Below are 18,423 nucleotides of genomic sequence, written 5' to 3'. Positions count from 1 at the left end.
CCTCTTGAACACAATTCATTCCAGGACAGTATTTTACTCTGTCTCCCCACACCTGCAATACAAACACGTAACTCATCTCTGGATGCAGGAGTACAGCAGGTGCTGGGGAGCGCCTAGGGAATCAGTAGTAAGGGCAACTGTATTCTTCCAGTCCCTGTATGCCTCTATTTGAAAACAGCTGAGAGAACTGACATCACAGGGGTTTATGTGAACAAATATGGAGCAGTAGCATCTTCAGCCATTATTAGTACTTGCACGTGTAATTTGCAACACCGTCTCCTACTTGCTTTGCTGCTGCCCCCAGGGCAGCGTTACAGTAGAGCTCTTTGACTTGGCTTCAAGGTACATAGCAGTAGAAACCTAACCCTTGACTAAACTTACGTTTTCCATGAGAATCACTCAGTAGTTAAGAAAATCAAGCAACAAAACTGCAAAAAAGCAGTAACAGCACAAACTGAGTTACCAAGAGCATTCCTTTTCAGTGGCACTTGAGAAACCATACATCAGTGACAGGGAGCCACAGTTAACAAACATTCTTTATTGTCAGGTCTCAAAACATTATCATAATTGGGCATTTTTTTGCCTGTATAAAAACTTACTGCTTTAGCTCAGTGTAAAAGCTCAGTCATCTGTATGAATGATAGCTTAAGAAATTTTTAGAGTAGCAGTTATGGAATTCATCCACTTATTTATGAATAAGATGTAACAGGTACCATTCATGCTTTGATCCGAGAGCATTTACAGCTTTGTTTCTGACACTGGTTGTGCCTAAAGCTTCTGTATCAGAATTGCAGAAGCACCTCCTCCACCATTGCAAATTCCCGCAAGGCCATATTGTCCTTGTTTCAGTGCATGGGCCATGTGAACAACGATTCTGGCTCCAGACATTCTAAATAAAAGAAAAAAAAATGCATATAGCTTAATTTAAAGGAAATTCTTAATTTGACCCCTGCAGGACAGTTGGCAGAACATAGAAGTGATGCACTGGAGGAGAAAAAAATACACAAAACCCCTTTCACCTCCATTCAGATGCAATAGAGGTTATTTTTCTCAAGCTGTATCAGAAAGACTGTTACATACACACAAATAAAAACTGTGTTTATCTAAAGTATGGTCTGGAAAAGGAAACCACCATATGTTATGAAAGGAGCTCTACAGGTAGCAAGGCTCATTCAAGGAAGGTAATGAATGTACCACAAAAACCAATCAATAGTAATAATGAACATCAGTTTCTTACTCGCTTGATACACTGCAGCACCCTACTTTGATCCTCTTAATGTGCAAAATCAGATATTTAAATTGTGTCATTAGACTGACAAAATTAGCTTTTAAGACAAAAAAAAACCCAAAAACATATTCCTCTCTCAGAAACTGATATTGCAGAGGTGTCATTATGTCTTGCGGGATTAGGCTGTGGCCAGAGCATTTTATGAACCATGAAGTACTCCTGCTTGTTCCTGATGTATAACAGTTACTTCATACCTATATTTAGTTAGAGGTTTCCTTACAGGCCTCGACACTGGAGCATGATCACTCTTAGGAGAACTAATGGGATAAAGTCAAAAGTTACAACTGCTGAGGAGACAGCAGGTGATGTGACTCCTCTAACCAGAGGACGCAACCTCAAATGACCCACCACCATCCCCCAGACCACCCTGTCTGCTGCCCCAGGTGCTTGGAGCACTGCCAAAAATACTTTGGCAAGACCTGGAATTTCACTGTGCTCAGGTAAGAAAAATACAAGTCCCTGTGCCCGTATCCTTCACTATTTTCATAAGTTTACCATGTAAATTTGATTAACTACTTGATGGTTCATTTTCATTCATGTTAATGGTGATTTAGTTTTAATACTTCATAAATCAACACAGCTGTGGTAACAAGCAAGCTCCTTGTAAAAGTAGGTTATAACAAACGGTGAAGGGAAAAATAGGCTTCTGTTCTTTTCAAGGTACTTTGAAACTCAATGCCTGAGTTAAGTCACTACATACTTGACAGCCAATTTCTGTTTCCCTTCCTGCTTCCATTACACTTGAAAATGAAGGTGTGTCAGCAGTATGGCTAGAAAACAGTGCCTCTGTGTGGAAAAACAGCCAGTGCTCTTCTGCTTACCCTATAGGATGTCCAAGAGAGACAGCACCTCCATTCATGTTTACTTTTTGTGGATCAATACCCAGCATTTTAATATTGGCCAGCACCACAACACTGAATGCTTCGTTGATTTCCCACATTGCAATGTCTTCCTTTTTCAGGCCTGTCTCACTCAGAATCTAGAAATAACAACAGAAATAATTACTCTGATTAAAAGATTGGGAAGGTAATTACAGAAGTAACTAGGTCAGTTTTGAAGTGGGTGACTCAGGCTGCCCATAGTCTGATTCATGTTCACATTTTGGAACCTCTTTGCCAGAAAAAGCAAAACTGGGAGACTGAAGCACAAACTTGAGCTTTCACAAAAGAAGTGGGGAGTACCTTATGCTCAGAATGCTTTCATCACACAGAGACCAAGACCACTGGTACAGAAAGTGCATCTAAACTGGTGCAGTGTTGCCTCAGACCACACGCTTGTCTTCAGTTCATTTTTGAACTTGGCTGCACTTGAGTAACTGTTCATTTTGTCTTTTTAGCCACAGTAGCTGCAAAGCTTCAAAAGTATGAAATAAGCCCAAAGTTGGTGAAAGTACTATAAAACAATCACAGAACCATAGAATCAAGAATCAACCAATCAATGAGAGAATCATAGAATCCAGAGTACCTGGAAAAGACCTTTAAGATCGAGTCCAGCTGCTACCCAAGGACTGCCAAGTCCACCACTAAACCATGTCACTGAGGGCATCTACACCATTTGTGAACACTTCCAGGGACGGTGATTCCACCACTGCCCTGGGCAGCCTGTTCCAACACCTGAGCACCCTTTGGGGAAGAAATGTTTTCTAATACCCAGTTTAAACCTCCTCTGGTGCAGCTTGAGGCCATTTCCTGTTGTCCTAGCACTTGTTACTTGGGAGAAAAGACTGACCCCCACCTCCCTACAACGTACTTTCAGGTAGCTGTAGCGAGTGATAAAGTGAGCCTCTGAAGAAGGTATTCTGTGTATTTATGTTGTAATAATTTCAGTCCTAATTAGAGGAAGATCCACATGAGCCAAGGATCAGTGCTAAGGAAGTCTGCTGGGTTTCAGAAACCCCTCAGTTTTATTCCTACCTTGGGAACTGCATACGCAGGCGCAATGGGGAAGTCAATAGGATCAACAGCAGCATCTGCAAAAGCTGGAAAAATGGCAAAAGCTGTTTCAAAACCTTTGGTTTTTACCACACATGATTTTTACTCGTGCAAGCAGCAAACCCAGCTAAGATAGAAAAATTCTGAATTGAATGGCCCCAAAAATAGATACAGCTGAAGTTTAGTGCCTTAAGTGAGCCACATAATAATGTTTTCAGATTTTTAATGTTATTCCATACAGAAAATTCTGTTTATGGTCAACAGCTGCTGGCACAACAGTTGAGATTGCCAGGGCTGTACCGAGAAGATGCGGCCATCATGCCCAAGGGCTCACCTGTTGTGGTGCAGGGACATCAGGTAACCACCTGAGCAGGACTCCCAGTCCGATAGTAAACTATGGGAGTTGTTTCCAGGACTGTTCTCAGAGACAGGAAAAGTTACCTCTTACCTACTACCCGTGCCAGTGGTTTGACGTTCAGTCTCTTGGCTGCCTCTGTAGTCATCAGCACCAAAGCAGCTGCTCCATCATTCAAAGTACTGGCATTGGCAGCTGTAACTGTTCCTGGAACAGGTAAAGCAATGTTTAAACTGAGGAGAAATACAACTTACATTTTGTTAACAACTTTTGTAACCTTAGGCCCTTAAATACAAGGTCTTGACAATACGGTGATACCTGTTGCAATGAGTTGACTAAAAATGAGTGTTGTTTTGTTCGGGTTTTTTTTTTGGAATTGATTAAACAAGTAAATTACATCTATTTGTATTTCACGTGGGTGGTGGTTTGGATCATCCCTTCTATGTTGGCTGCATTACTGCCATTAACACTGAATTAACACAACTCAAAAATGGTTGTGAACAAGTGGCAGATTTGATCTGGCCAGAAAGATTGATTGCATACAGATCCAGGGAAGTACCAGGCAACCGGTACTGGTCCAGAGAAGGGCCATGTAGATGCTCTGAGGTCTGGAGCACTTCTCCTGTAGAGACAGGCTGAGAGACTTGGGCCTGTCTAGCCTGAAGAAAAGGCTCCGGAGAGAATTTGTAACAGTCTTCCAGTATCTAAAAGGGGCCTACAAGGTAATCTGGAGAGGGACTTTCACAAGGGCCTGTAGTGACAGGACAAGGGGGAATGTCTTTAATCTGAACAAGGGTGGTTTTAGATTAGATATTAGGAAGAAATTATTTAGTATGAGGGTGGTGATGCACTGGCACAGGCTGCCCAGAGAAGCTGTGGCTGCCCCGTCCCTGGCAGTGTTCAAGGCCAGGTTGGACACAAGGGCTTGGAGCTACCATTTGAAAGAAACTTCTGGTCTAGTGGAAGGTGTCCCTGCCCGTGGCAGGGAGCTGGAACTGGATGAGCTTTAAGGTCCCTTCTAACACAAACCATTCTATGAACTCTATACAGGCACTCTGCCTGCCACTGAAACAAGGGCTTACACCTGGTAGAGGGGAAGGCAATAGCCACATAGAAACCAATCTGTTCCAATCATGTTACAGTGAATGTCCAAAACAGATGTTGTCACTAGTTTGAAGTTCTCCGACCGCCTTTCAATCCAAACTAGGTAACGCTGTGGTGAAGCATCAGCTGGTTATCTCAGATACTTGAAGGCTAATGGACTACTTGCTGCTGGGCATTCAAGCTCTGTGGACTGGATTCTTGTGGACTGTAAAAAAGAATCCTTGCACTCAGTAAGGAATTAAGCAGTTGATTTAACCATATTTACCATTTTCTTTTTGGAAAACAGCTTTCAGCTTTGGAACTTTACTGAAATCAACACGTTTGTATTCTTCATCTTCATTTACTTCTGTGTCTGGTTTTCCTGAAAATCAGATTTGGTTTAGTATTTTACAGAACAATCCATTCTTAAGACATTCCAACACAGTACTTCGATTCAATGCTGCCTTATTTAAACAACCTATTTCAGTTAAAAAAACGTAAACACATGTAAAAATGCATGTCAAAAACTGAAAGAAAAAAAATTAGTCCTTAATCCTATTTATTCCTAGCAAATCCATTTGTAAGTCCTGATGGCTGAATGAAGGGGACAAGGAACACATCTTTATGGTAATTACAATGGAAATTAAACCACAGATGTCCTCAAGCCATATTAGCTATGTTCAATAGCCAGTGTTCCGCCAATATAAAAGAGGAAAAAGATATGGCATATAACACTATATGACATATGACATATAACACTGAAGAACACTAAAGAAACCAAAACCAGATGACACTGCCTGCAGCTCACCAGAATGCCTGCATAACAGAGAACTCTTAGCTAGTCCAAAATCAGTGCTCCTGGGATCTACATGTCTAAACACCACAATTTGCACTGAATACAGCCTTTAATGAGAGACACAATTCATCTGTCACACCTTCCCATGGTACCTTTTTTTGAAACAGTGACAGGAACAATTTCATTTTTCAGTATTCCTGAATCCCAGGCGGTTTTGCTTCTGGTGTAAGAGCCTATGGCGTAAGAGTCCTGTTCCTCACGTGAAATGGTGAACTTCTTCGCAGTGTTCTCAGCACAGTTGCCCTTGGAGAAAACCAGGCATGTTAGGTTTGCTGTTTCTGGAGATGGGAAGTAGAAATGTAACTGAAAAAGCTCAACCAGCAGATTTCCAGAACTCAATGGGACAATCTGGCTTCCACTTCTAATTTATAGCCATAATCAAACAGTAATTTTTGGGTTTGGAATGCAATCTTCAGATTTAGCAAATGCTTTCTGGACCCAGATTATTAGATTTGGTTCCATGAAGGAACCATCCCGTTTTTTTTAATTAAAAAACTGCATGCAAAGTAAGTTGTAAAGTGCGTGGGGCTGACATCTTCAGAGACTGAAGATCTTTGTTCAGCCACAGAACAGTCTGTTCACATCATCTTACTGGTGTTTTCGTTCCATTATTAGCTTGCCTATTCCAAAGGTTAACAGAACAGCTCAGCACACAGGGCTTGCTCAGACTTCAGGGTCTCATACTCTAAAAACTGTACAAATAAAAGTATGTATATACCTTTTGGCAACTCACTGGAATGAGGCAAGTAGAATGAAATAATCTATGTTATGTGCAGGTCAAGCACAATGATAATTTACAATCATTATTCATCACCAATACTGCTTAAATACCTGGTGACAGAAACCAAAAGGCACTCATTCAGTCAACCTGACGGATTTGTTCTTTAACATGTTTTAAAGGTTTCACCTTTAATTTCTGTAGAAAACTCAATGAATTGAGAAAAAAACCCATTAGTATCACATTCCTCAAAAAAGCAGGTTCAGTTCTATGCAGTTATTCAAGAACCTTAAGCCTCTGTGGCACCAGCAGCTGAGTCTATTGCCAAAGCACAGACCAGAGTCAGTTCTTCATGCCACTGGGTGGGCCTTCCTGGATATTATCACACAGACTGTTAATGTGTTCTGAGCAACCTGCAGCTGCTATAAAGACAAAAGGTTCTGAAGTATTGCCCCAGTCTGTTAAAACTCTGTGTATTAAAACCAACTCCTAGAGTCTCTCCCCACATACAGGAGGTAGCAAAGCCCCTACTTACACACCTAGAGAAATCCTCACAATCAATACCTATTCTAGCTGAAATGCAGGAATGGATTTCAACAAATAGCCCAGACAGAATAACCTATAATGCAAAACAAATACAATCCCACATAGAAGCGGTGAGGCCTGTATCAAATTTGCTGGCTTTCTATGATGGGGCTACAGAACTCATGGACAGGGGTAGAGCAGTTGATGGCATCTACCTGGACTTGTGTAAAGCGTTCAACACTGTCCCACACGACACCCTTGTCTCTAAATTGGAGAGACATCAATTTGATGGATGGACCACTCGGTGGATAAAGAACTGGCTGGATGGCCACACACAAAGAGTTGTGGTCAATGGCTCAATGTCCGGCTGGAGACCAGTAATGAGTGGTGTCCCTCAGGGATCGGTGTTGGGACCGGTCTTGATCAATATCTTTGTCACTGACATGGACAGTGGGATTGAGTGCACCCTCAGCAAGTTTGCCAATGACACCAAGCTGTGTGGTTCGGTTGATACGCTGGAGGGAAGGAATGCCATCCAGAGGGACCTCACTTGGAGTATTGTGTGCAGTTCTGGTGTCCTCAACATAAAAAGGACATGGATCTGTTGGAACAAGTCCAGAGGAGGGCCACGAGAATGATCAGGGGACTGGAGCACCTCCTGTGGGAAGATAGGCTGAGAAAGTTAGGGCAGTTCAGCCTGGAGAAGAGAAGGCTACGTGGAGACCTCATAGCAGCCTTCCAGTATCTGAAAGGGGCCTACAAGGACCGGAGAGGGACTCTTCATTAGGGACTGTAGTGATAGGACAGGGGGTAATGTGTTAAAACTTAAACAGGGGAAGTTTAGATTGGATATAAGGAAGAAGTTCTTTACTGTGAGGGTGCTGAGGCACTGAAATGGGGTGCCCGGGGAAGTTCTGAATGCTCCATTGCTGGTGGTGTTCAAGGACAGGTTGGGTAAAGCCTTGGGTGAGATAGTTTAGTGTGAGGTGTCCTGCCCATGGCAGGGGGGTTGGAACTAGATGTTCTTAAGGTCCTTTCCAACTCTAACTATTCTATGATTCTATGAAACGTATGGATCACAGCAGAATATTCTCCAAGACATGTTTTCCTGTACACCAGCAAAAACACTAACAAAGCAGTCAGTGATGTCCCACAGTTGTGAATTACTATAGGTAAAGGTCAGACATACTCATAAACTGAAAGTAGTCATTCTCTTTTCAAACTGTTCTTCCCTCCTGCTTGTTCTTCACTACCTTCATATCAGTTGTTTTCCAAACCCAGCCTAAGCTTGCAGTTGCTGCCATGTAATGAATAAGCTTATCAGCCAACTCAAACCTTCCAACAGAAGATATATGTACATTGGGGGAGGGGAAAAATATGAAAGCCTCGTGAACTGCACCAAATACATACCCTCAAAGACACCAAGTAACTTGTCTGCTGTCTCCCAAAGGCAGAGCAACAGCAATATATCAGGAGCAGATTATTTTTGTTTTAATCCCTGCTCTAGGCTATTCAGACTTCAATCAGGGACAAATGAATATTAACACACAGTGCCTACTGTCTATCCCTCCATTACAGGTCTTACAGGGAGCCTGGAAATGGAAGACTTTTTCCTCCTCTGATAAAGTTATTCCTCATTTCTAGGTTGGCTAGATAAAGCAGTTTCATAATGATCATAAGCAAGCTCTTTAAAGCTGTACCAGGTCTACAGTTGATACTTCAGTAGTATACAGGAATATTTACCATATGGATATGGTTATAAGCATCTGTCAGCCCATCTTTTACTATCAGGTCTTCCAGCTTTACTCCTCCATAAGGCGTTGACCCTCTGCTCATTGTATAGGGAACATTAGACATGCTCTCCATTCCACCAGCAACCATCACATCCTGCTCAAAGGAAACAAGTTTAAATTAACAATAATGCAGTGTGTTCTCCATAACTTCTTGTAGAGACACATATTAGCAAAACTTAAAAACGGATTATTTATATTTCTGAGGAATCTTAGAGAAAGAGGAAAAGAATCTTCATGCATTTGAAAAGCAAACGGCAGGAACAACAGCTGAAGACAGTTAACCCACCCTGAGGACAACTGGATTTTTGTCTTGTGGAGCACCTCCCCTATGAAGTTAGACTGAGAAGACTGGGGCTGTTCAGCCTGGAGAAGAGAAGGCTGCATGGAGACATCGTAGCAGCCTTCCAGTATCTGAAGGAGGCCTACAAGGACCGGAGAGGGACTGTTCATTAGGGACTGTAGTGACAGGACAAGGGGTAATGGGTTAAAACTTAAACAGGGGAAGTTTAGATTGGATATAAGGAAGAAGTTCTTTACTGTGAGGGTGGTGAGGCACTGGAATGGGTTGTCCAGGGAAGTTGTGAATGCTCCATAGCTGGCGGTGTTCAAGGCCAGGTTGGACGAAGCCTTGGGTGAGATGGTTTAGTGTGAGGTGTCCCGTCCATGGCAGGGGGGGTGGAACTAGATCATCTTAAAGTCCTTTCCTACCCAAATTATTCTGTAATTCTATGATTCTTTGTAAAAAGGGAAGCCTCTGTCATCTCTGTAGCCACCCTTTACATACTGGAAAATGGTGATAAGTTCTCCCCTGACCTTTCTTTTCTCTAGGCTAAACAAACTCATTTCTCAGCCTTTCCCCATATAGCTTCTCAGTCCTTTGATCATCTCTGTGGCCCTTCTCTGGGCCCTCTCCAGCCTGTCCACATTTTTTTGTATAGCAGGGACCAAAACTCATTCAAAATAAATTATAAACTAGACCCAGGAACAGTGACATGAAGTAATAAAGAAAAGAAAGAATGCTAGAGACAAACTGGAAAGGCAGTCGAGATATGGAAGCAGCAACAGACCAAAGGAATGAGAGTCCCTGGCATTTCAATTACATAAATTGAAAGACTTGGAGACAGAAATTACAGTGATTTATATGACGATGCACACTGACTCAAACCAATGGGAACCATCACTGACTTTTTTACCACAGATACTTTACAGTCCACAGCCAGGAAAGACAAACACAAAATGACCCCCATAATTTATAACTCTAAGACACTAATCCCCAGCCAAGCCTCTGCTTTTGCTGAGACTGCAGCACAGCATGTATGATCAGCTCAGCAAAAAACTCCAGTTCTCCTCAGAGCTCATGGACTGCATCTGTCAAACCAACCAAATGCACAGCCACTGTCATGAAGGTATTGGATGTAAATGACTAAATACAAGTGTAGCTGCTTACATAAACATGCTGGCCTGGTTCAAAGTCCAGTGACAAGACTTCTATCAACTGCAGCAGACACAGGACAAGGGCTGCTCTCCACAGAGCACTAAGCAGCTGCTTACCTCAGCTATACTGTTATTTTCACAGAAGGGACAAGAAAACTTAAATACTATACTTTTGTTCTAAACAACAAAGACCAAAAGTAAGTACATTTCTCACTTATAAACCACTTACTTTATAAACCAAAAATACATACTGAACTGACAATACTTTCACTTCAGGGAAGGGGAGATGTAGCCAAGATGCTTTGAGGATGGAATTAAACACAAAACTGCAATGTCTTTCTTCACATTCACACTTCTCCCACACTTTGCTGCATAGCATTTAGTGGCTTGCTGAACAAGATGTATTCTCCCATCCTCCTATTAAGTGAGACTATTTTCCCCATCATATTGAGTATCTTAGAACACAGTTGACACAGCCAGGCAATTCTCTTCCACCAAGCTCTTCAATTAAAATGCTCAATCAGCAACAATAGATTTAATGTCTTCTAGAACAATAAAAAAAGCCTAAAACATCTTCAATATAATTAGAAACACATTGCTCTAATATGTATATTGAAATTACTGAAGTGTTAGAAGTGTCTGAATGTGAAGATCAAATGTGCATTAGCAAAAATCAAATCTATAAAGATATCTTCAATTTCGCAGACTACAAAGCTTGAAAATCATGTTTTGGGGGTTGGGAGAGGGCTTGGAGAAGGGCAATAGGGAGAACATGCAAATACCTCCCAGCCCCCCAAAAAAAAAACCACTTTATCTGCTCAGCTCAAAAAATACACCTGACATTTTCCTAAGTTTAATATTTCCTTTTTTTTTTATTTTTTTCTCTGTTTTAAACCAAAACACACATAAGTGTCTATAAAATTGAGGTTTTGCATAAGCAAAACAAAACCTGCCTAATTAGCTTCCTTATCCCAAGACAAAAGACAGACCCAAATCAAAGATCACTCTCATTAGTAAGACAGGATCTGCAACATGAGTTGTGTGGGTTTCTTCCATAATCCAGCATAAGAATTCACCTACCTGACTCCCACACATCAGGCTTTGTGCTGCCATCATGATTGATTTCATTCCTGAAGCACAGACTTTATTGACAGTTGTAGTAGGAGTGCAGATTGGCAGTCCTGAGTAAAGAAGTTGTACAAACAAACAACTGTATTATTTAAAGGGTAGACTAATACCTTATTGGTGTTCAAGTAATATTTCATGTGGGACCAATTTTTATTTAAGCCCAGGGTGTCCAGCTTGCAGTATTGAGCCTGCCAGGGCAGTTCACCTACTCTCACCCTTAGTTACTATCCTTCCTGAAGAATCCAGTTTCCCCCCTTCAAACACAGACTCCAGATGAAGGGGCAAGTAAGTGAAGAATCAGAGACAGCAGATCAGCAAAGCGATTTCAGAACTATTCCTCCTCCTGAAACCCCAACCCCCACCTCTAAGAAGTATTAAAGACTGAAAAGTATAAACAGGCTGTTTTGGCAAAAGTCTGGGCACAACTCTGCTTTAACTCACAGCTCAGTAATGGATGCTGTCTACAGAAAGACAGAAAACCTTTAAACCCAGTATCAAGAGAATGAATACCTGCACCCAAGACTGCTTGTCTTGCTGGAGCTTGCCCTTGTCCAGCCTGCAAGACATTACCCATATACGCTTCTTTCACTTCCTCTGCAGGGATACCTATAAAACAAAATTGTTTCCAGTCAGGACTCTGCAGAGAAGGCGTAACTTCCTACTACCAACCCTCCCGTTGAAGTTTTCTACAAAAGACTGATGAAACATGGCATGTCCAACCTGTGTACTAACAATACACAGGCCCCTTTTAGGTGCATCCCAAAACACTACCCTCATATTCATGAATCATGATGAACTGGTGACCCTGCAGGAAAGAATTCCTTTGTTACCCTACAGAACAAGCTACAGTTAGCTAACAAAAGCAAACACCTACAAGTCTCACTAGTCACCTGAGAAGCTCAATTTCCATGGATGGTTAAATGCAGAAAACTTTCTACCTGCCACAATTACGTGTAAAGAAACAGTTTTGGTTTGTTTTTTTTTTAACAGGGGCAATACAAGGCCACAGGTAGCTGCCACGAGGCCTGCTCTCCCACTGGATTTCTTGCAACAACCCTGGTGTCCAAGTTCCTGTAATATGCTGTTTCAGGAAGAGCCAAATGTATAGAAAGTTAGCCCTCCTTTCCCCCAGAAAGGCTTTTTTGCCAATTTGAATCCATCAATATACTCACAGGGCTGTCCTAGAAGTGCCCATGGAAAAGATGGGCACTGAAAGGAAGGGCCACTGGTTTCAGCAGCAAGTAGCCTCTGCATCAGCTTAATTGTGTCATAAAAACCACACAAGAAAAACAATCAGCATCCTTATTCAGATTTGGATTAGCACAGATATCCCTAAACAATATTCTGCTCTGAGAAGCAGCACTTAATTCAGACCGAAACAAAGCCCAACAGTTTACTTAAATATCATTTGTGGATAAAGACTTAAAGAGTGCCACAGCATCAAAAAAACCAGCACCTTCTGTTTACCAAGCAATTTAAGACACACTGATACTGTTTGGAGCCACTTGAGCTCTTCTTTGCCACAAAATAAAACATTTACATATACCTGCTCTGTCAATTGCTCCCTTAATTGCAATGGAACCAAGTTTAGTGGCTGGCAGTGATGAAAGAGATCCTTGGAAAGATCCAATTGGTGTTCTTACAGCACTTGCTATCACCACCTCCTAAGAGGAGAAGAATGGAGTAGAAGTCACAGTATCTCTTACATATGCACATATGTACCAGTGTTTTTTAACTATAACAACTTTTACTCTTTCATTGATGTCACAACTCCTTTTTTATCCTGCAAGTATTTCAGAGAACTAAAATAAATCTTTATTAATGCATCCAGCAAGGGAAGTAAATATAAGAAGACTGGTGTGCAGCTACACGACTCCAACATTGGGATCATGGACCTGTGCTGCTATGGCTCCCATGGCTGAAGTGCTGGCATGCAAGGATATGGGTTCTTTAGGAAAGACAGGCTGAGAAGACAATGGGGTGGGGTCTTGTCCCTGGTGCGACAGAACAGCTGGAGTGCATTCAGCTTCAGATACATCATGCCTGCAAGAGTCTCAAAGGCTCTGGAGCAAAGTGGTGGGAGGGCAAAGAGGCTGGTTCATGTTCAAGGATTACCCCTCCAAGCTCAAGAGCAGTCCATTCCAAAAAGCAGTAAGTCAGGTGAAAATGCCAAGAGGGCTGCATGGATGACAAGAACTCATACACAAAAAGGAAGCACACAGAAGGTGGAAACAGGGACAGGAAACCTGGCAGACACTGTCCAAGCATGCAGGGACAAAGTTATGAAAGCAAAAGCTGAGCTGGAATTGAAACTGGCCAGAGATGTCAAAGGCAATGAGAAGTGCTTCCATAAGGATCAAGGAAGTAAAAGGATGTCTATAGAAAAGTTGGGCCTGCTGCTGAGTGGGGCAGGGGACATGATGACATGGAGAAGGCTGAGGTACTGAATGCCTTTTTTACCTGGCAAGTCCAGCCTTCAGGAATCCCAGGCCCCACAGACCAGGGAGAAGGCTGGAGCAAGGAACATGTACCTTTGGAAGAAGAGGATCAGGTCAGGGAATACTTAAGAAGAATGCTTAAGCAAACTGAACATAGATAAACCCACAGGCCCTGCTCAGCAGCATCCACAAGTGCTGAGGGACCTGACTGATGTCTTTGTAAGGTCACTCTCAATAATCTTGGAATGGCGACTGCAATTGTGAGAGGTGCCTGAGGACTGGAGAGTGGCAATCATTACTGCTACCTTCAAGAAGGGCACAAAGGAGGACCCAGGGAACTACAGGTCAGTCAGCCTCACCTTGATCCCCAGGAAGGTGATGAAACAACTAATGCGGGAAATCATTTCCAGGAACATGAACAAGAAGGTAGTCATCAGCATGGATTTACAAAGGGGAAGCCATACTCTTAACAACCCAATAACCTTCTACAGTGAAATGACTGGCTTGGTAGATGGGAGAAGAGCAGTGGACATTGCCTAGACTACAGAAACACATTTAACACTGTCCCCTGGAAGATCCTCATACAGAGGGTAATGAAGCATGGGCTGGATATGCAGACAGTAAGGTGGACTGAAAGCTTGCTGCACATCGGGGCCCAGGAGGTGGTGATTAATGGCACAAAGTCTGGTTGTAGGCCAGTAACTACTGGTGTTCCCCATGGGTCAAACCTGGGTCCAGTCCTGTTCAACATCTTCATCAGTGATCCGAATGATGGGCAGTGTTTGCTGGTGATACCAAACTGGGAGAAGTGGCTGATACACCAGGGAGTTGTGCTGCCATCCACAGGGACCTCAGCAGGCTGGAGAAATGGGTTGACAGGAAGCTCATGAAGTTTGTCAAGGAGCAAAGTCCTGCACTGGTGTGGAGCAACCCTGGGCACCAACATATGTTGGGAATTGCCCAGCTGGAAAGAGCAGTTTGGAAGAAAAGGTCCTTGGGGTCCTGGTGGACACATGAGCCATGAGTCCTTGCCACCAACATGCATACAAGGCCATTAGGCAGCAAAGGACCCATGCAGCAATGCAGGCAAATGGCATCCTGGACTGGCAAAGCATTGCCAGCAGGCCAGGGAGGTGATCCTTCCCCTCTACTCAGCCCTGGTGAGGCTACACCTGAGTACTGTGTCCAGTGCTCAGCTCCTGGGTATGAGACCTGGGAATACTACAGGGAGAAGAGTCCAAGTGCCACTAAGACAATTAAGGGCCTGGAGCATTCCTCACACAAGGAAAGGTTGAGAGAGCTGGGACTGTTCAGCCTGGAGAAAAGAAAGCTCAGGGGCACCTCATCCACATGTACTGATACCTGAAGGAAGAGGTGCCCAGTGACAGGACCAGAAGCAATGGGCACAAACTGACACACATGAGCTTCCCCATGAACATTTCACTGTGACTGAATACACATTGCCAGGGAGGTTGTGGAGTCTCCATCCTTGGAGATATCCAAAAGCCCAGATCCCAGCATAACACATAAGCAGTAGTTTAAGACACGGTATGGCATTCAGCTCTATACCTAGTAGCCCCACAAAACAGATTTATTCTTATTTTGCTTCTTAGCTTTTTTGCTACATCCACATGTCTACCTGCTAACCCTGTGAGAGCAGCATGAGAAACTGGCACCAAGATGATGCACATTTCTGACCTCTGGCTGCTCCAGACAGCTCTTTAGAAGCAGCAATGAAGACCTCCAGCTGTGCTGGTTTCTGTGGAAGTTAGACACAAAACTTTACAGCATCTCACCATGAGTTCTTTATTTAGAGAGACAGGCCAAGAAAAAAAACTACAAAAAGCATCAACCAAATAAACGGACAAATTATACCTGTTGTAAACTAAGAAGGGCTGTCTGTTTCTGTAACCCCTTCTTCATCATGATTGACTTCAGTGATAGTAACATACTTGTCCTCATCTTTTACATTGTACCAGCAAGTTCCAGGACAACATTCAAATAACCTAAAGGGGTCAGCTGGCATCAGCTGTGTTTTTCAGGAACAGGCAAATAGTTGCATCACACAGAAGTTAGCTGACACACTTTAGCCAATGTTGTCCCACACTATCCAACTATTAGCAAGCCATAATAAAAAAATAAATCTGACTTTTATTCCAGATTTTGCATTAAAGTGTGACTTGGGCACAAGTCACATTGTTTTCAACAGGGATTTTTTGTGGTAACTTTAAAAAAAATCTTAATTGATTAAGAAACAAATTTAAACCAGTGATTTATAACAGTCAAAATGTAGGTCAGATGCTTTGTACTTACATTTAAAGTACGTTGTGATGCATAGCCACGGCTTGTGCACCTCAAAGCCTGAAAAGAAGAAAATCCTCAGAATTTCACATCAAGAAAGGCAATGCCATGACATTTCAGTAATGCATCATTTTCATAGAAGTCATTATTTTAAAAAATAATATCTAAGAAACACTGGAAAAATACTGAACTAAAAATTGTAACATGCCTTTTAAGAGAAGTGTTATCGTATCTGTGATAAAAAACTCTCTGAAAAATAAACAGGCACTCCTTTAAAAACAAAACCCAATTCATTTTGGCCAAGTGTGTTACATGCACATACAATGGATGTCTAAACCAGGGAGTGAGTGGTGCTGTCTTGGAAAAGTTTACTAGTCCCTCCGTCTGCTTCTCTGGACTTTGGTTTATTCATTCCTAACATTAACTTCCCTGCTTTTTAAACAGTAGCAGTTTGTATCTACAGTTTCATTTCACTGGTGTTTCATGAACAAAAATGAGGATAATGAACTTGGAATGCTGCAATAAAAGATAATGTAATGAAGAAAAAAGACAAATCAACTGAGCAGGCTAATTCACCAGCTACTAGATTTATCTAAATATGCAGTGTAAAGATACAAATGTCTATCTGTAGGCACTGTTACAGATACTAACAGAATGATCTTTCAATTACTGCTTTAAACCACTTTGTTAGCCACTTCCTTAGGCAACATTTCAGTACATTGGAAACTTCTGGTTATTACTGAACTACAGTTAGATAAATACTAATAGAAATAACCACTTCAGGACACCACAAAAACACCAGTTTTATAAATCAAAGAATGCTTTCTACCATCGTGCCCACAGTGTGGGAATTTAGTTTGCTTCTCCCTTCATTTGACAACCTTCAACCGACAAAAGACAGATTTCCCCCCCCTCCCCCCACCACCGTTGTTTTTTCTAGGAGGTGTTTGGTTTTGTTTTGGGTTGGTTTTGGTTTGGATTTATATTTTTCCCCTTCCCCAGCTCATGTTGTAATAACCAGCAGGAAGTTTTAAATTAAACCTCTACCTGTAAACGAAGTCTGTCCCTGCAGGGCTTTAATAACGTCGCTTTCAAGGGCAATGCAAAGTAACATGTCCCTACGGGGCAACAGCTTAAGTTCACCTTTGCTGTAAACTGGACAAACCACACAACAGTCTTCTAAGCATAACCGGCATCTGCTGGTGGTGCTCATGCTCTGTGTCAGTTACAGGCTTTTAAAACAAAAAACCACGCCAGGCACACCTGCAGCTGTGCATATGGAGATACGTGTGCAATCCAGCACAACGCAGATGCTTCCTCTGCCCTTTTCTCCCTAGCACATTGACAGGACCCCCGGCGCTCCAGGGAAAGCACCTCCAGGGAAGCGAGCAGCGTCCCAGTGCAGGCCTGCACGGAGCTGTGGGCAGGAGCACCCAGCACCGCACCTCAGCCGCCATTCTGATGGCCCTGCCTCAGGCACAGCAAGGCAGCCTGTCTGCCCACCCGATTCCTCTCCTGGCCTTGGCTAGAGAAAGCCTCTGACAGCTGAAAGTCTCTGACATCCCCACCGCTGCTCCGGGTAACAGCCGGATACAGGGGACCTCCAGGGCCCCGGGCTGCGAGGGACCGGGCTGCAGAGCCGGGGGAGGGCCCTGCCTAGCGGCTGCGCTCCCGGCGCGACAGCCGGTCATGAGGCAGTGGAAAAAGCCACTCTCAAAATCGCGGCTAAAGGTCCCGTCGGCTTAGCGCGGTACCGGCGCGGGGCTGCAGCGAGGGAGCCGTCCTTCACCGACCCGCCGGCCCTGGGGCGGCACAGCACGGCCCGCCCAGGCCCGCAGGCCGCAGCAAACACCGCTGCCCCGCCCGAGGCCCCGCGGCAGGAGCCGGTCCGAGCTCCGCTCCCTCCCGCGCCGGGGCCTCACTCTCGCCCTCTCTCCCGCCGCGCCGCAGGGGTGAGGTGGTGCGGGCGCAGCCCTCCCCGTCACAGGGGCAGTGTGACCTTGGCGGAGCCTTGGCGGGGCCGGGGCTGTGCAGGGAGGAAAAGGAGAAGGGAAGGGCTAGGGCGCGCACCGCCGCCTCACCCGCAGCAGCTCCGCGGCCGGGCGCCGCCACCCCCGGATCGCCGCCACCACCACCATGCTGCCACCGGCCGCCCCCGTCACCTTCACCGCCACCCCCGCCTCGGCCTATAGACGGCGACGCTCCTCCCCTCTCCCGGCTCCCATTGGCTCTGGCGCCGAGGGCGGTGCCAATCGCGTCCCCGCCATTGGCTGAACTGGAAGGCAGGCCTTAGCGTCAGCCGGGCGGCGCGCGGCCCGGCGCCTGACACAGTGAGGGCGAGCGGCTCGGTACCGGGAGTCCGTGCGGTGTGAGGGGGGATGTCGGTGTGTGCCCGGCTGGTGCTCGGCAGCTCCTGCCGTCGCCGCGGGACCTCCGCCCTCCCTGGGTTCTTTCTGCGGTGACGGGCGCGTTTCTTTCGGCGCCGATGCTGCAGATTAGGGACCGGCGGGAGCGGGGCTGCCGCAGCATGCCCTGAGGAGGAGGCGGGGGCCTGCGGAGGAGCAACCCCCTGT

General features: G+C 44.3%; 1 protein-coding gene across 1 annotated transcript; it reads right to left on the bottom strand.

Moving 5' to 3' along the window:
* Nucleotides 1-518: 518 nt before the first annotated feature.
* Nucleotides 519-18,053, bottom strand: ACAT1 (acetyl-CoA acetyltransferase 1). The gene is made up of 12 exons (XM_061374507.1): nt 17,932-18,053; nt 15,863-15,910; nt 12,658-12,775; nt 11,622-11,717; nt 11,064-11,164; nt 8,500-8,643; nt 5,606-5,756; nt 4,944-5,039; nt 3,668-3,781; nt 3,202-3,266; nt 2,110-2,267; nt 519-889 (listed from the first exon to the last, which is right to left on the bottom strand). Exons 1-12 carry the CDS (start codon nt 17,986-17,988, stop codon nt 769-771), a joined length of 1,269 nt encoding a protein of 422 aa, XP_061230491.1. The 5' UTR covers nt 17,989-18,053; the 3' UTR covers nt 519-768.
* Between the last annotated feature and the right edge of the window lie 370 nt (nt 18,054-18,423).

The sequence above is a fragment of the Neopsephotus bourkii genome, unplaced genomic scaffold (genome assembly GCF_033783945.1).
Source record: "Neopsephotus bourkii isolate Nb327-2 ecotype Australia unplaced genomic scaffold, CSIRO-AGI_Nbou_v1 NB_1638, whole genome shotgun sequence".
Lineage (NCBI taxonomy): Eukaryota > Metazoa > Chordata > Aves > Psittaciformes > Psittacidae > Neopsephotus > Neopsephotus bourkii.
This window is presented reverse-complemented; position numbering and strand designations above follow the sequence as displayed.

Bases quoted from the DNA above. Each gene is read 5' to 3' on its own strand.
- ACAT1 (XM_061374507.1), bottom strand. From the start codon at position 17,988: ATGGTGGTGGTGGCGGCGATCCGGGGGTGGCGGCGCCCGGCCGCGGAG. The intron at 15,911-17,931 runs GTGAGGCGGCGG...TCTTCTTTTCAG, and splicing joins CGGCCGCGGAGCTGCTGCGG to GCTTTGAGGTGCACAAGCCG. The intron at 11,718-12,657 runs GTATATGTAAAT...TTTGTTTTATAG, and splicing joins GGGAGCAATTGACAGAGCAG to GTATCCCTGCAGAGGAAGTG.